We start from the raw sequence: 18370 nt of genomic DNA, 5'->3' as shown, positions 1-18370 counted from the left end.
AATTCCAAAAGCAGCAGAGATAGTATTAAATACTATCGATATCTCTTAAGCTGAACATTGATGATTGTTTTAACATTGAATTTGCGTTAATAAAACCCCGCCATATCCTTATAGTAATTGGGTTTCGGTGAAATTAGCTGAAACTTTGCAAATAAATAGTTCTGTGATGCTGATCAAAAGTCACAATGGGCAAGATTCACAATAATCAACCGTTTAGATACTGTCAGCGTTCAAAAGTCAAAATAAGGTGTTATTTCAGTACTATTGTGGAACAATGAATTTCGGTGAAATTGACTGAAACTTTAGAAATAGATAGTTTATATGATGCTGTTTGAAAGTTATAATGGGCAAGATTCACAATAATCGACCGTTTAAGCGCTATCAGCGTTCAAAAGTCAAAATAAGGCATTATGTCAGAAATATTTACTTAAATTAATTTTGTCCTACCGGTCTGAATTTATTTGTCATCGGACAAATCTGAGCTTAGAAAACTTCCAACAGTTGGAAAATAAACGTGGCAATTGAAAAAACATTTATACGTGTGTTCCGTTTTGAAGAACTTCCTGAACTGGTGCACATCAGTAATATGCAATTAAGTTAGAGTGAGACAAGTATTTTGTTTCACTTTAACTTATTGCACGAATGTGCACCAGTTCAGGAATTTCTTCGAAAAAAAAATTAACGTCATAGATGGTACATGCATAAAGCTTCTAGAACATTCTCACGCATGTCTCAAAGACGTCATAAACACGTTAAAACGATGTGAAGAGTAGGAATTTTAAATGTCTTTATCATTAAAATAAAACGTTTCTATAATAAAAAATCAGCGTAAGTGTCGTTTACTCGACCCAACTGGCCAAATTTATTTAAAAAACGCTACGTTATTTCGGTCCTTTTCAAGCGTATGGATACAAATTATTTATTAGTTCAGCATAATGCCCAAACTACGCCACATCTAAAAAATAATTTGTGCGTTGATATCCGAAGAATTAAAATATAAGTATGTATATGTTGGAACGACATATTCGTTAGTCGTTCGATTGTCGAAGGATTCGTCAAAGCTGTGACATTGTCGACTGATAATGTCGACATTATCGGTACATACTTATATTTTAATTTTTCGGATATCAACGCACAAATTATTTTTTAGATGTGACGTAGTTTAGGCATTATGCTGAACTAATAAATAAATTGTATCCATACGCTTGAAAAGGACCGAAATAACGGTCGAAACGTAGCGTTTTTTAAATAAATTTGACAAGTTGGGTCGAGTAAACGACACTTACGCTGATTTTTTCAATATACACTGGCGATTTAAAATTCTCATTTGGTTGTTTCTACAATAGTTTTTTAAACGTTATTTTATCGGAAAAGAAACGTTTCATCGAACGTTTTTTGAATAGACATTTTTACTCATGAGAAATGTTTCTAGAAATCGGTTATAAAACGTTTCAAAAAAATGCTTATAAAACATTTTTGAAACATGTATGTGCTACCTGGGATACATATGTATACATATTTTCTTGTATACGCATTTCTTGTATATTGCGTTTATATGGAAATTTGCGTTTCAAGTAATTATCAGCAAAAATTATCAGCAATTGTATTATGAGCTATAAAAATTTAACAAGTAAAAAATTTTATGTTGGAAGAACATTGTGAATGTACGAGATTTGCTGTTATCATTATATCAATATAATTTTTATCAATGGATACATATATCATCAAATTATATATGTATTTGTTGATAACGCTGTTGATATAATGATAATAAATAGATCCAATATTTCTCTCACATTATTATGATCTTTCTACGTGTCCTCTCGTTCATTATAGCAATTCACATCTTCCACAGCATGCGCTGTTGGAGCATGCGCAAGTAATAACTCGACTTAGCTCGCGAGATTATCGTTGGTGACGTCAAGAATATATCTACGTCGCGCATATCGCAGACATAAATAACGCAAAAGTTGTATAAGTGTTCGTATAGACTTGGTCGTCAAAGATGTTATCGAATACACTCAGTATTGTAACTCGTATTCTTGCCATTTGCAAGAGGTTCACGATACATCGGTTAAATAGTGTGACAGTTCTTAAAAGTAGCCTCTGAAAGTTTGACCGTCCAGGAAGTCTCGCATCGTTGACAGAATAGGATTAGGACCGCCACTTGGATTAGTGCTTTAAGATCAAACGAGTTTACAAGACAACCTATCATGTCTAAAACCAAGGATATTACCAAGTTCTCGGCTGAACAATTGCGGGAGTTTCTAATGTCGTTCGACACAGTGATGTGCGACATCGACGGTGGGCAATAAAATTCTATTTTTTATAATGTTTAAATAAATTTGTGTGTGTGCGAATTGTAGAAACGTTTTAGAATGTATTTACGTTAATTTATAAGCCATTGATTTTTAGAAAATAATTAAAAATTAAAAAACTAAGAATTTTGATGCATGGAAAATATAGCTACCGATACTGATACATTATGCAATTGGTATATTTAAAAAATTGATAATACATTTATAAAAATATCAGATATTTTACAAAAATATATAAAAATACTAAATATTTGTAGAACTATGTAATAGTTTCACAAAATAAATTTCCGTAATCGGATTTTAGTATCGTTATAATCGTTATATACATCTATGCCTGTGAACACATTTTTTCGGATTAAATAAATTATAAGTAAATATAATTTCGCAAAATTAACAATATGCATTCTCTAGGAGTTCTATGGCAACTCAATAAACCTATTGAGGGTACTTCTGAGTCTTTAGTGAAATTGCAAAAGCTAGAAAAACAGGTGTATCTGGTGACGAATAATAGTACAAAGACATTAGAAAATTATATTGAAAGTGCTCAACATGCCGGTTTAAATTTAAGTTCGGTAAATATTTTAGTATTAATAAAATATTTGATTAGTTTATATATTATTATCACTTTACATTATAAACACATAAATAGTTAAAAAAAAATTATAAAGTTAAATTATATATTCTAGTGATAGGAATTATAAAAAAATATAAATTATAGTTTTAAACCACGTCTCATATCACCTAATCAATTTTTTTAAAGACGAGAATAAGAATGAGGAAGAAAAGAATAGAGTATTTTGATGAAAGGATAAATTAAAATAAATTATTTCAAAGATTCATGAATAGTCCATTAAGCAAAGTTTGAAAAAAGTATTAGTGACAAACATCTACAGATTTTTTGGTAGTTTAAAATCAATGTTTCAAGTTAGATGTACAGTCATAATTTAATTTGTCCATCCTGAGACTATTCTTACGCAATGCAAAGCGTAAAAATGTATACTAAATATTTTTTTAAATGGTATTTTTTAAATAAATTGATAATAAATACTTAAAAAATAGCTGTCAATTATTATATTTTAGCAATATATAAATTCTTCATAAAATTAGTCACACATATCAACGCGTAGAACGTAAAATACCATAGATAATTTACAAAATGTTAAAACCAATGTCATATTAAAAACATTATTAATCAGTTGTATTATATAGGATCGCGTAATCAACACCATAAAATTAATTATTTGGTACTTAAAGAAGATTAATTTTTGTGACGAAGTTTTCGCTATCGTTTCGGATATATCTCAGAAAATGTTAAGAGAGGCAGGAATACGATTAACAGAGCAAGTAAGTAAGTAAGTAAATAAATAAATTGTTCTCCCATCTTTTCTATAAACTCTTTCAATAGAATGAGTTCATGCAAATAACGCTAAAATATTGTAGAAGTTAATTTGTCTAGGATCATTTTTTGGTCAACCGTCTATTTTGTCAATTCTGATTAACTTTTTATTTTGCAGCCAAAAGTTTTCCAAACAGATCCAGCTGCAACTTTAAAACAATTGTTGGATCGGCCATCCATCAAAGCTGTTATTGTTGATTTTGATGTCAATTGCAATTACTCAATGCTAGCATTAGCTATATCATGCCTCCAACGTAAGGATGTACTGTATATAACAGGAATAACAGAGGAATGGTTACAAGTATCACCTCAAATTAAAATCTTAGGTAAGTATTGTTAAACAATAAAATATTTTTTACAAAAATATTTATATTATTATCGATGTATAATTATAAATAAAATACAATAAGTGTATTTAGCAGAGAAAAGAATTATACGAATCAATGTATATTTAAATATTTTTTTTAATTGATAGAAGAAGAAAATAAGAATATCACGTTTTCTCATCTTCAGGTCCTGGACCATTGATAAACATTATCAGCACGCAGAGCGGAAAAAAACCAATTTCATGTGGCAAACCTAGTCAAAATTTAAAAGATTATATTTTAGACAAATGCAACGTGACGGATCCACAAAGATGTTTGTTCATCGGTGACACGTGAGTGAAAATTACGACAAAATATGCTTCTGTTTACTTCAAATTTTTATAATTATTTAATTTTATAATTTAATTCATTTTTATATATAATTATTCAAAATTTATATACTAAAATTATGTCGCATCCATAAAATTATCTTTGAATTTATACTGCAAAAAAATATTTTATTGATTCGGAAATATAAACGTAGGGCTAATCAGGACATGAAGTTTGCCTCGATGTGCGGATTCATAAAGCTTTTTGTCGGCACGGGATGTGATACGCTGGAACAGGCACAAAAAGAAGATGATACCTGCCCGGACTACTATCTGCCTAATTTAAATCTACTATTTTCCGCCTATAATGATCCACAACGTATCGCCAATCACAAAGATAGCTAATAATAATGTTTTGATAGAAAATTAGTTATCGAATCAATGAAAATATCAGTTGCTCAAATCGGCAATGTTATTTACAAATAATTACAAATTATTATAAATACATATAGTTAACATATTGGAATATAATTACTTATACCATAAATATTGAGTAGCATTTTTTACTAGTAATTTTATACATCACATTATTAGAATACTTTATATCGTACTAAATTTTGAACATTGTATCAAAAAGTGGTAAACAAATTGTATCTTTTCTGTTATGAGTTTTATACAAATAATTTTTTTAGAATAATCGTATTATGCTAAATAGAAAATATATAATTATAATATTAACTCTCTAAATTTCTCAGAGTGAAAATTCGGCCGATAGAGTGAGATTTATTATGTTAACTATATCATTCGCGTAATAAGGTCTAAAAATTGCCAACACAAGAACATAAAAATAGTGATAAAATAAAACAACTATTTTTATTTATCAATACAATTACCCTGTTTCAGTACATTTTTTAGAATGATGAATTAATTTTTCTATACAACTTAAAAAGTATTCTAAATTTTTGTCTTTAAAATGGTTTAACACTGCGGAGATCCTTCATCTATATATAAGTAAATTCTTTTCCACGCAAATCAGACCTCAACTTTGAAAATAGAAAATAACTAGGAGCTAAGTCGTAGCTGTAAGACGAACGATTTAGTTCTTGAAAACCATATGATTGAAACAGCCTTTGCAGCAACGGAAATATGCAGCGGCGCATTGTCGTGCATTTTAGAATACGGAACAATAGGTCGATCTTGTCTCGGCTCCACCGTATTAGTATAAGAGTGCAGGTACCAAATTTCAAACACAGCATAACTAGAACCTAGGGTCGGGATAACCGACGTAGTAGTACCTGACTTTGTATTCGACTTGGTTCAGAACCTTTTGGATTTTACTACCTAAATAAGTAACAGTTCTCTAAAGACTCACGTGTATGTGAAATTCTCTCCATAAAACATTTGTCAATATATATCTGAGGATACCATTAAAATCAATACTTTTAGGAAATATCAATAATGTTTACAATTACGAGTTTGTGCCTGTAAACCTTCAGAAGTGTTTAGTCGTGCATAATTAACTCATGATATAGGCTGCGTTCCATAACCACGCTCTTAGCGCTGCGAGCGTCCTATAAGCTCTGTCCTTGTTCAACTTTCCGTAAGTAATATAACAAAGATAGAACGACGCTCGAGCGTTAAGAGCGTGGATTTGAAACGCAACCATAGTATACATTGTATAGCTACAGGAAAGCGCAAACATTAGAAAAAACGTCGGATAATATGTAATAAGAGGCACGATCGGCGATTCTCGTTTACTTTAGTTTCGTTTGTCACAGCTCCCAACCGAAGAGAGGTGAACCAGATTAGCATTAAAATTCGTTAATAAAGAGAATATTTTACATAATTTGTAACCCTTGATATCGTGTGTAAATTTGCTATTATAAATGCTACCATCTATAGAATAAGAAGTGAATAAGCAAAACGAATACAACCAACCGTGAGTTGATAAAGTCGAATTTTCTTTTAAAGTTTTAGCTACTAGGCCAACTCGGTATGTATAAGCTTATTATATTGTATTTTTCGTTTGTTATTTAGAAAATGAAAGAAAATGTTTAATAAATACACACATATATACGTGCGTATATATCAATCTTTATTCTTTTACAAAGCTAAAAAAATTCTACTAAAAAAATAGATAAAATTATTGATTAGTTGAATATTTGTCAGTAAAAAGGCAGAGGTCACTTGCTTCTTTTGCCTCCAATTTTAACCTTCATATTTTTTTCCTATTCCATCGTCAACTAAATTTTTGGAAAAACAACTTTTTTTATTCCTAAACACCAATTGTAGTCTAAAAATTTTGATTAGGGCCCGAGTTGTAAAGATTTAAAACAAAAAAAAAACGTATATAAAAACCTCATAAGAGGCTTCATGGGTTAATTAAGATATTGATTCAGAATTTTCAGATCAAACCTCGTGGATGATGTGATATATAACTGCAGATTGGATTTTTTCGCTGAATACATAGATCAAAGAACTGCAAGTCAAAATAACATTAAATAGTTTATAATGACGCTATTAAAGGTATGAACAATGTACAAATAATATTATATAAGATAAAGTTATCAATAATTCGTAAATGATTATGACTCTAGGCTTTATCTTCGATAATCACGATAACTGGCTGCGTACTTATAACGTTTCTCATCCGACGGAAGATAACGTTTAAGAAATTGCCGTTTAACTTTGCTATATTTCGCAAGGCCGAAAAATGGTTGGATCCGCCAAAACCACCCGTATTAACTAAGCCAAACTGGGTCAAAGTCGGTCATGTCAAATATGCCCACTGAACTCGGGTAGAAAAGTATCCTATCCTAGATTAAAACTTACGAACCATGGGATAATTGTGGAAAAAGAAAATCGGTTATTTGGAATGGGTTAGTAGAAAATATCATTTCGCTTTTTACTTATAAGTCAGTACAAAATATTGAGTATATAATATTCAATATTTAATTTAAGCTACCTGTTAACTGCTTTTACTGTTTATACTTATCATTTTGATAAACCAGCTAAACATATAAAAGAAGAAACATAGTCAACTTAAACTGTAATATAATATAATAACAAATTTATTCATATTGAAAAGTATCAAAATAATTATATCAATTCTGATAAAAGAAATTTTTACATTAAGCAACTCGCCAAAAATAATGTTAAATTTTTATTACATATTCTTAGAATGTTTCAAATATACAATGAGGAAACCAAAGCATTGCAAAGCTCAGATAATCTGGACGATATAATGCTGATATGTACAGAGATAAACGAACCCTTAGTGAAATTGCATAATGTAGCAATGACCGATTTAATCATTGATTTAAACAAAGTAACCAGTAAAACTGGTAAAATTGTGACAGAACTAAAAACACATTGGATTGTAATAAGATATGTTGATTGCGGTGACGAAGCTGCCGCTTGGATGAACAAGTATGTATCTAATAATTTTTAATATCCCGTTCTTATATTATCTATAAAAAAAATAATATATTCATTAAAATAATATATTGCGCAGATATTTCCGGAAGTCTACTTTGCGTTTATTACGAGCAGAATATGATATTATCGGCAAACGAGAAACAGACTTCATGGCTAGAATTGATACTGATGCTGAAGCTTGGGTAATTAAGTTACTTTAAAATTTTTCTTTTCTCTCAATGTCTTATATAAAATCCGATTGTTTAAGCAATGCTTATTTATCTTTTCATTTATAATGCAAATAACACAGTAAATCCAAGTGTGTTATTTCTACACGCAGCATAAACGTTTAAAAATGACACATTCGACTGAAGCTCGTTTTACATGTTTTGTTGCGTGTTAAATTAACACGTCAACCGTGTTAAATGACGTCATTTAAAACGACAAGAAATCTGTAATAAGAGCTTCAGTTAAAATAACACACTTGGATTTGCAGTGAAATATACAATATTTGCTATATACAATATAATGTAATGCAATATAATTATACAGCAACGATACACGTAATATAAATATTGCTACTGGAGGAATCTTTTCGATATTTATGTAAAAGTTAATATTATACTATATATTATATATCAACATTTTCTTTTAGAAACTATTTAGGACGTTAACGCTTTACACAGTGATAACATCAGAAACATTAAAACAATATGATAATAAACAATATCATAATAATCAAGGAAATTTAACACGTCATTTTAAAATTCAACCAAATATTCTCATTTCGGCTTCTCCGTTTCCTGCTTTTGCGGAGAAAAATTGGGACTGGATGATGATCGGTAATGTAATCCTAAAGAAGATTAGGCCTACCATGAAGAGGTACGCATGTATCATTAGTCATCTTCTTGTTATTATTTCAAGATCTCTTTTGGATGTTCTATTTTTTGTGCAGATCCAAAATATTCCGAGTAAATTTTGAGTCTTTACAAGAGTTATGATAACATTGATTAATCATGTAGTATCTGTATTAATCTAAAAGCTTCTTAACTTCTGTGTTAAAGCAATTTTTTGTTGCTAGTACATTTTCAGTATCTACAATATTATTAAAACTACAAGAATATTGAAATGCACTTTAAAATGCAAATATAGGATGATAAACTTATATTCAATTTTATCTTCTTTTTACATTATTGCTATTTGGATTTTTTAAAGATGTATTTTATTTCTTCAATTCAAATATAGCTTTAGACCTACGTCCTTCCACGATACCCCGGTGGTTTTGGGAATGTCTTATGCATCAATAACTTCTCTTGGACACGTGAATGTAAATGATGGCGTATTTGTTCATATGGAAAAAGCTTGAGAATCTAAAAATGATTCATCAAATTATACAAGTAATTAGTAATGCTAAGAACTAAAGTATCGCAATTTAATCTTTCCATTATTATTTCAAAAATTTAATTGATCATAACAATATGAGATGGAACAAACTTGGTAATGTTAATAATAAGTTGTTAATTAAAGTTGTTGAAATAAATTTTTCCGTATTATAATCAAATTTGTAGTATTAGAAAAAGATAGGTTTCTGTCCTTAAATATAAAATCGTACTTTTGTTCTTATCTTGATAGAACCTCTAAATTGTCTGATATTTTAATCTTGGATATTTGATATTTATTATTTAAGCTTTCATGAATAATCAATTCTCGATTTTAATATTAATAACGAGCCATTCTATATATGTTTTCTTTTTTCATAAAGTGGAAAAAAAGTTTTAGTAAAAAAAAGTTGCTCTATTATAATATAGTAACAATAATTACCACTTTTACAAAGATTGATTTTATAAATCGCTATTTCTTCCATATGTAATGTTCAATAAAAACGTGTAATAAATATTCATATCTCTTGTAATAAGTTCTATTTATTTGATTCAATACCTGTTCCTATTAGTTTAATTAGCACATTATTAAAAGACAAGAAAATCTCTTCAAAAAGATTCCTCCTTTCTCTACTAAAAATGTAAAAATTTTATAAAAATTAAAATTGCAAAAATTATTTAGCAATAATCTAAAATCTCACAAGTCATAGATTTTATAAATACATTTTGATTTTTTTTAATTTTAAACAATTAACGAGAGTTTATCACTGTAGCAAACATATTGTGAATACATACGATATCGATATAACTTATTGGCGATTACAAAAGCTTTATTAAACGAGAAACGATCTAATAATGTAAAATCCTGTAAAATGTATTTAAAGATTGATGTTTAGATTAAAATATTCATAAAATAATTGCCAAGCCGTTATAACTTATGTAGATAAGTGTATATCTGTAAGCTAAATCTCACTGTCAGAGATATCAAACGTGCTTCACCTTTGTATGACCGCCTTATAAAATATAAACAGCAAGAAAAACCCCTAGGAAAATAAAATATTACAGACAAAATAGAATAACAAAGACGAACATCCAGTACGAAAATCACATTTATTGTGGAAACATTTATTGTGGAAACTCGACTGATCGAAAAGATATTATCATCATATAATAAGATCGTTAAAAGAAAGTGAAAAAATTTTTTACTTTGCTTGTAACATAACCTGTTAATATTATATGTTTGTGAGATTACATACAATAATTTTACAGTACAAATCAGAATTTAAACCAGAAGAGCAGAACGGTTAAAATTAAACTGACATATTGATAAAATCTATTATTTCCTCTCTTAATAACCGTTACAATGTCCAAGGTATGTATAGATCATATTTCTACTTAATCCATTTTTTCATGTTTATTTATTTAAAATTTTTTTATTTTTAATTGTTTATATATATTATAAAACAAAGTAGTTAATACATTTTTGGAAATAATAATTTTTATATAGTGCAATAAATAAATGAAGCTAATTTAAAATAAGATAATATATAATATATTATGGGTATGTATACAAATATTAGAAAATTTACTTTTATAATTTTGCAATAAAGATTGTTTGTTATTTTTTAAAGACATACTTTAATAATAATGTTTAACTATAACATTTTGAGAGACTTCTTTTCTTTTTTATTCTACTTTTAACAAAAAATAAAAAATAATTTAAAATTAAAAAGAAATGTATAAAAGAAAGATAGAAGACTGAAAAATCCTTTGAAGGTAGCAAAATATAATATATGTATAACAGAACTTTTTTTATTAAAGGCTAAAATATCTATCTCATATAGAATAATACAGACAGATCCTAAAGAGCCAACTAATATGTTATTAATTTAAAACAAATTTAGAATTTTTCAGACCAAACTTTGGTTAATAAGCAATCTGTTAATGTACAAGATATTAACGGTTATCCACAATTATTCGATAAAAATTGGGTTAAAATCGGTCATGTTACACAGTTGTATATGTATCCATTAAAATCGGGGGGAAAAGTATCCATATCATCTACCAGATGTAATCAATATGGAATGGTCAACTGGAATCAACGAATGCCGGATCTACAAATTTGGGACGGGTTAGTGTAAAATAACGAGGATATTGTTCAAGATGTATAATACATTACTCAATATAATATTTATATATTTGATAATTGATTCGAAGTATTATTCATTATTAAAATTCAATGTTATATGTTATTTCAATGTTATGTTTTCGTAAATATAATTAGTCTAATTTAATTTTTGAAAGACTTCGACGCTTTACTGACTCATTGTTAAATCCAAGAAAGACATCTGTTTTCCTTATAAAAATTGACTGAAATAGACTAATAATTGTATTTGTTAACAAACATCGGTAGCTTTTGTACAATACTTGAAATCGATAACAGATAGTTCGTGTATGACAATTTGTAAGAAAAATAAAAAATATTATAATTTAAAATGTTAATACAATATTTATTCACAATAGCGGACGCAAGTGCTTTTATAAAGTGTAATGAAAAGAGTTTATATTACACAATTTGTAAAAGTAAAAGTAACATCAAACTTTTATTATGCATTGTTAGGATGTTCCTAGTATACAATCAGAAGACTAAAACAATTGCGAACTTTGCGAATTATTGGAAATTGGTTTTGATAAACATAAATGTAAGCAAAACGTTCATGCAATTCAACGCTATAGGAATAGACAGTTTAATTATCGAAATAGATAAACAAACCAGAAAATATTGCAAAGTCTTCTATTATTCATCATGGTATGGCGGCACACCAACAAAACTTAGAGATTGCGGCGCCAAAGCTGCCAAGTGGATAAACGAGTATGTAACAATTTTTAATATATTTTAATGCTCAACATTTATATTATCCATAAACAACATTAAATATCCACAAATTAATGTATGTAGGTATTTAGGAACCTCTGATCTACGTTTAGTTCAAAGAGTAGACTGTAATCCTTTACATGAAGAACCAAATTTTATAAGAGAAAATTGGATGGAATACAACATGATATATTCAACTAAGGCGGAAGAAAAGACAGTAATTAATATATGTTTCTAATTATGTTTATTTTATTATTACATGTATTATTTATTAATTTCAGACTTTACTATTTTAATTTTATAAATTCCAAGTCCGATATAAGATTGCCATATGAGACACTACTAGCAAAAAATAAACATTTTCTTTAAGAAAAACGAGCATTTTTCGAAAATAAACTAATATAATTAACTGATTTGCAATTAAAGAGTCGAATTTATAAAAATATATTAACAACGTCATTCATCAAATTTTTGTTCTTAGCAATTTATTTGAATCATATTTAATCGTATCAAGCAACAGATAGTATGCATATCTGCAATTTTAACCAAGTAATTTCTCTTCATTAGGAAGCGTTCGCGAATGTAACACGTTGCGTACTCATGACAACATCTACGTTAGATAAACTACAAAAGGAAATAATACATAATGATGAACATCATTTGATTCGTCCAAATATTGTTGTTTCGACATCCTCAATCCCTTATAGCGAGGAAGACTGGGAATGGATCAAGATAAAAAATATAATCATCAGGGTAATAAAACCGGTCCCGAGGTAATAATTACACTCATAGATACATATATTAATTATGTTCCTGATTTCTTTTTATAATCAAATCTCTTACAGATCTAAAATAATTTTACTAAATTTTGGATTTTACGGTTATAATAAATCTAATCAACCGTATAACAATTTCATTGATTTAAAAATTTTCTGATCATATTAAAATATATTTTTAGATATAAATTAATAAATTTATTTGATTTTAGTTTCTTCGCATTAGTACTGTTGCTACTCTATGCTCAATTAATATATGTAGTTTTTATTTCTTTAATTTCAGGTATTTAATAAAACCTTTTGCTCTACGTTTTTTGACCGTCTTTGCCCACGAGTTATACGTAAGAGACAAAGAAGAAGAAACAGCACATTTAGGAGTTTATTGCGCCTCGTTCATTTCTGGAAATTTACAATTAAATGATGACGTATACGTTTATAAGACCGACAAAGAATTCTTCAGTTATAATTATTAGTAGTTTTTCGTTTAACATTAGCTCGACGCTCGATTAATTTTTTTTCTATCTGTTCTTTCGTTTATACAAATCAAATTAGTGCTTTATTCAATGATCGTTTATATACACAACTAAACATAATCTTATTTTAATAATTGTTATTACCAGTCTTATTTTAGTTTTTCCATGCAGTTGTTTGCTAATCCAGGTCTTTAAAAAAAATATGTAAAATAAAATTGTGGAAAAGAACAAAGGAAGACATTTTAAGATAATTTTGATCTAAACGGAGCCATCCTCGCGATCTGAAAATCCCTTCTTCAAATAAACTTTCTTCTCTTTAAATAAACCTTCTTCAAATAAACTCTTCCATTATTTTAGAGGTATATTGTATATATTTTTTTAAAAAGTAGTGATATGTTATTAAAATAATATCACAACTTTTTAAAATAATATATACAATATATCTTTTCGATTTTCAAAATTAATTTCTTTGGAAATGAGATTTTCTATGATGAACATATGCCAGTCATAAAATGTCCCTCTTTGCAATTTTATCTTGTATATTTTTTTTGAAAAATTTAGTTTGATAGACAATTGTATGGAAAAACTAAAGATTATTTTATAATATTTTTTAATTATTTATAAACTTAAATTATTTTATTTAATATATTTCTATAATCTAGTTACAAATGTTTAAATTTAAGAAATCAACTCTTCGTTAAAGAAATAATAAAATATAGAACATATAAAAATGTATTTATAAAATATAGAAAATATAAAATATATATTGAAAGTTGGCAAAGAAATTATTTGCAGTATAAAAATCGATTTCTTTTTTCTCAAAAATAATGTATTTACATTTAATATTATAGTTGTACTTATAGTTGATCCCAATAATCGTTTTCAAATCAAATTTATCGATTAATTATACAATATTATTAAAAATTTTACGCAGTTATAATATACAAGTAAGATTAATAATTTGATTTTTTATTCAAATATATAACTTTAAATTATTTTAAATTATAATTAAATCAAATTATTTTAATATATATAGTAAATAATATTTTAATATTATATTTAATTAATATAATATAATATTTTATAACTTATGTAGATAAGTGTATATCCTTAAGCTAAATCTCACTGTCAGAGATATCAAACGTGCTTCACCTTTGTATGACTGCCTTATAAGATATAAACAGTAAGAAAAACCCCTAGGAAAATAAAATATTACAGACAAAATAGAATAACAAGGACGAACATCCAGTACGAAAATCACATTGATTGTGGAAACATTTATTGTGGAAACTCGACTGATCGAAAAGATATTATCATCATATAATAATAAGATTGTTGAAAAAAAGCGAAAAAATTTTTTACTTTGCTTGTAACCTGTTAATATTATATGTTTGTGAGATTACATACAATAATTTTACAGTACAAATCATAGAATTTAAAGCGGAAAAGCAGAACGGTTAAAATTAAACTGGCATATTGATAAAATCTATTATTTCCTCTTAATAACCGTTACAATGTCCAAGGTATGTATACATCATATTTCTATTTAATCCATTTTTTCATGTTTATTTTGAAGATTGTTTGTTATTTTTAAAAAACATATTTTAATAATAATGTTTAACTATAGCATTTTGAGAGACTTCTTCTCTTTTTTATTCTACTATTAACAAAAAATAAAAAATTATTTAAAATTAAAAAGAAATATATAAAACAAAGATAGAAGACTGAAAAATCCTTTGAAGGTAGCAAAATATAATATATGTATAACAGAACTTTTTTTATTAAAGGCTAAAATATCTATCTCATATAGAATAATACAGACAGATCCTAAAGAGCCAACTAATATGTTATTAATTTAAAACAAATTTAGAATTTTTCAGACCAAACTTTGGTTAATAAGCAATCTGTTAATGTACAAGATATTAACGGTTATCCACAATTATTCGATAAAAATTGGGTTAAAATCGGTCATGTTACACAGTTGTATATGTATCCATTAAAATCGGGGGGAAAAGTATCCATATCATCTACCAGATGTAATCAATATGGAATGGTCAACTGGAATCAACGAATGCCGGATCTACAAATTTGGGACGGGTTAGTATAAAATAACGAGGATATTGTTCAAGATGTATAATACATTACTCAATATAATATTTATATATTTGATAATTGATTCGAAATTATTAAAATTCAATGTTATATGTTATTTCAATGTTATGTTTTCGTAAATATAATTAAAGTCTAATTTAATTTTTGAAAGACTTTGACGCTTTACTGACTCATTGTTAAATCCAAGGAAGACATTTGTTTTTCTTATAAAAACTGACTGAAATAGACTAATAATTGTATTTGTTAACAAACATCGGTAGCTTTTGTACAATACTTGAAAGTGATAACAGATACTTCGTGTATGACAATTTGTAAGAAAAATAAAAAATATTGTAATTTAAAATGTTAATACAATATTTATTCACAATAGCGGACGCAAGTGCTTTTATAAAGTGTAATAAAAAGAGTTTATATTACACAATTTATAAAAGTAAAAGTAACATCAAACTTTCATTATGCATTGTTAGGATGTTCCTAGTATACAATCAGAAGACTAAAACAATTGCGAACTTCGCGAATTATTGGAAATTGCTTTTGATAAACATAAATATGAGCGAAACGTTGATGCAATTCAACGGTATAGGAATACAAAGTTTAATTATCGATATAAATAAACTGGCCAGAATTTCTTTCAAAGTCTTCTATTATTCATCATGGTATGGCGGCAAACCAATAAAACTTAGAGATTGCGGCCCTAAAGCTGCTAAGTGGATAAACGAGTATGTAACAATTTTTAATATATTTTAATGCTCAACATTTATATTATCCGTAAAGAACATTAAATATCAACAAATTAATGTATGTTAGGTATTTAGAAACCTCTGATCTACGTTTAGTTCAAAGAGACTGTAATCCTTTACTTGAAGAACCAAATTTTATAAGAGAAAATTGGATGGAATACAACATGATATATTCAACTAAGGCGGAAGAAAAGACAGTAATTAATATATGTTTCTAATTATGTTTATTTTATTATAACATGTATTATTTATTAATTAGGATTTTACTATTTTAATTTTATAACTTCCAAGTCCGACATAAGATTGCCATATGAGACACTACTACCAAAAAGTAAACATCTTCTAGAAAAACGGGCATTTTTCGAAAATAAACTAATTAACTAATTTGCAATTAAAAAGTCGAACTTATAAAAATATATTAAAAACGTTATTCATCAAATTTTTGTTCTTAGCAATTTATTTGAATCATATTTAATCGTATCAAGCAATAGATAGTATGCATATCTGCAATTATGATAATCAAACAAAATACAAATACATATAACTTACAAAAATAAATTAGTGATATAAATAGTAATATAAATAATCACCATTAATAAAATGTTTTTTATATAGTTTAGTACTATGTACTAAAAATGTTAATTAGATTTGTTATTCAAAATAATGCCATATAAATATAAAAAATTTTAACCAAGTAATTTCTCCTCATTATAGGAAGCGTTCGCGAATGTAACGCGTTGCGTACTCATGACAACATCTACGTTAGATAAACTACAAAAGGAAATAATACATGGTGATGAACATCATTTGATTCGTCCAAATATTGTTGTTTCGGGATCTTCAATCCCTTATAGCGAGGAAGACTGGGAATGGATCAAGATAAAAAATATAATCATCAGGGTAATAAAACCGGTCCCGAGGTAATAATTACACCCATACATATATTAATTATATTCCTAATTTCTTTTTATAATCAAATCTCTTACAGATCTAAAATAATTTTACTAAGTTTTGGATTTTACGGTTATAAATCTGATCAACCATATAACAATTCCATTGATCTAAAAATCTTCTGATCATATTAAAATATATTTTTAGATATAAATTAATAAATTTATATAATATTAGTTTATTTGCATTAGTACTGCTGCTACTCTATGCTCAATTAAAACAATTTTTTAAATATGTAGTTTTTATTTCTTTAATTTCAGGTATTTAATAAAACCTTTTGCTCTACGTTTTTTGACCGTCTTTGCCCACGAGTTGTACACAAGAGACAGAGAAGAAGAAACAGCACATTTAGGAGTTTATTGCGCCTCGTTCATTAATGGACATTTACAATTAAATGATGACGTATACGTTTATAAGACCGACAAAGGATTATTCAGTTATAATTATTAGTAGTTTTTCACTTAACATTAGCTCGACGCTCGATTAATTTTTTTTCTATCTGTTTGTTCTTGCGCTTATACAAATCAAATTAGTGCTTTATTCAATGATCGTTTATATACGCAACTAAACATAATCTTATTTTAATCATTGTTATTACCAGTCTTATTTTAGTTTTTCCATGCAATTGCCTGCTAATCCAGGTCTTTAAAAAAAAAATGTAAGATAAAATTATAGAAGAGAACAAAGGAAGACATTTTAAGATAATTTTGTTCTAAACGGAGCCATCCTCGCGATCTGAAAATCCCTTCTTCAAATAAACTTTCTTCTCTTTAAATAAACCTTCTTCAAATAAACTCTTCCATTATTTTAGAGATATTTTGTATATATTTTTTTAAAAAATAGTGATATTATATTAAAATAATATCACTACTTTTTAAAATAATATATATAATATATTTTTTCGATTTTCAAAATTAATTTCTTTGGAAATGAGATTTTCTATAATGAACATATGCCAGTCATAAAATGTCTCTCTTTGCAATTTTATCTTGTATATTTTTTTTGAAAAATTTAGTTTAATAGACAATTGTATGAAAAAACTAAAGATTATTTTATAATATTTTTTAATTATTTATAAACTTGAATTATTTTATTTAATATATTTCTATAACAGTTATAAATGTTTAAATTTAAGAAATCAACTCTTCGTTAAAGAAATAATAAAATATAGAACATATAAAAATGTATTTATAAAATATAGAAAATATAAAATATATATTGAAAGTTAACAAAGAAATTATTTGCAGTATAAAAATCGATTTCTTTTTTCTCAAAAATAATGTATTTACATTTAATATT

General features: G+C 27.0%; 4 protein-coding genes and 1 long non-coding RNA gene across 6 annotated transcripts in view; 4 read left to right on the top strand and 1 right to left on the bottom strand.

Moving 5' to 3' along the window:
- LOC139820820 (WD repeat-containing protein 18) overlaps positions 1–18370 on the bottom strand; it is a 187759-nt gene that overhangs the window by 90857 nt on the left and 78532 nt on the right. The window lies entirely within an intron of this gene.
- On the top strand, positions 1901–6206 carry LOC139820459 (uncharacterized). The gene is made up of 6 exons (XM_071790758.1): positions 1901–2304; positions 2730–2890; positions 3528–3662; positions 3833–4040; positions 4228–4372; positions 4564–6206. The coding sequence occupies exons 1-6, from the start codon at positions 2214–2216 to the stop codon at positions 4751–4753; spliced, it is 930 nt and encodes a 309-aa protein (XP_071646859.1). The 5' UTR covers positions 1901–2213; the 3' UTR covers positions 4754–6206.
- On the top strand, positions 6589–9547 carry LOC139820463 (mitochondrial amidoxime reducing component 2-like). The gene is made up of 6 exons (XM_071790771.1): positions 6589–6874; positions 6946–7227; positions 7529–7777; positions 7863–7968; positions 8421–8647; positions 9011–9547. The coding sequence occupies exons 3-6, from the start codon at positions 7530–7532 to the stop codon at positions 9129–9131; spliced, it is 702 nt and encodes a 233-aa protein (XP_071646872.1). The 5' UTR covers positions 6589–6874; positions 6946–7227; position 7529; the 3' UTR covers positions 9132–9547.
- On the top strand, positions 11006–13653 carry LOC139813708 (mitochondrial amidoxime reducing component 2). 2 transcript variants are annotated; one of them, XM_071779387.1, is made up of 5 exons: positions 11006–11275; positions 11765–12016; positions 12104–12236; positions 12587–12792; positions 13079–13653. In XM_071779387.1, exons 1-5 carry the CDS (start codon positions 11166–11168, stop codon positions 13266–13268), a joined length of 891 nt encoding a protein of 296 aa, XP_071635488.1. In that variant the 5' UTR covers positions 11006–11165; the 3' UTR covers positions 13269–13653. The 2 variants fall into 2 exon arrangements, with proteins under 2 accessions (XP_071635488.1, XP_071635480.1); XM_071779379.1 differs by lacking the exon at positions 11006–11275 and having other exon boundaries at positions 11290–12016.
- LOC139816233 (uncharacterized) lies at positions 15096–18022 on the top strand. Its single transcript, XR_011732982.1, has 4 exons — positions 15096–15365; positions 15848–16317; positions 16835–17040; positions 17332–18022. It is a non-coding gene; the product is annotated as an uncharacterized lncRNA (long non-coding RNA).

Source organism: Temnothorax longispinosus, chromosome 1 (genome assembly GCF_030848805.1).
Source record: "Temnothorax longispinosus isolate EJ_2023e chromosome 1, Tlon_JGU_v1, whole genome shotgun sequence".
Classification (NCBI taxonomy): Eukaryota; Metazoa; Arthropoda; class Insecta; order Hymenoptera; family Formicidae; genus Temnothorax; species Temnothorax longispinosus.
This window is presented reverse-complemented; position numbering and strand designations above follow the sequence as displayed.

Coding starts and splice junctions, on each gene's coding strand:
- LOC139820459 (XM_071790758.1), top strand. CDS start 2,214: ATGTCTAAAACCAAGGATATTACCAAGTTCTCGGCTGAACAATTGCGG. Junction 2,891..3,527: donor CCGGTTTAAATTTAAGTTCG/GTAAATATTTTA, acceptor TGTATTATATAG/GATCGCGTAATCAACACCAT. Junction 4,373..4,563: donor TGTTTGTTCATCGGTGACAC/GTGAGTGAAAAT, acceptor ATATAAACGTAG/GGCTAATCAGGACATGAAGT.
- LOC139820463 (XM_071790771.1), top strand. CDS start 7,530: ATGTTTCAAATATACAATGAGGAAACCAAAGCATTGCAAAGCTCAGAT. Junction 7,969..8,420: donor ATACTGATGCTGAAGCTTGG/GTAATTAAGTTA, acceptor ATTTTCTTTTAG/AAACTATTTAGGACGTTAAC. Junction 8,648..9,010: donor ATTAGGCCTACCATGAAGAG/GTACGCATGTAT, acceptor ATTCAAATATAG/CTTTAGACCTACGTCCTTCC.
- LOC139813708 (XM_071779379.1), top strand. CDS start 11,640: ATGTTAATACAATATTTATTCACAATAGCGGACGCAAGTGCTTTTATA. Junction 12,017..12,103: donor GCTGCCAAGTGGATAAACGA/GTATGTAACAAT, acceptor TAATGTATGTAG/GTATTTAGGAACCTCTGATC. Junction 12,793..13,078: donor GTAATAAAACCGGTCCCGAG/GTAATAATTACA, acceptor CTTTAATTTCAG/GTATTTAATAAAACCTTTTG.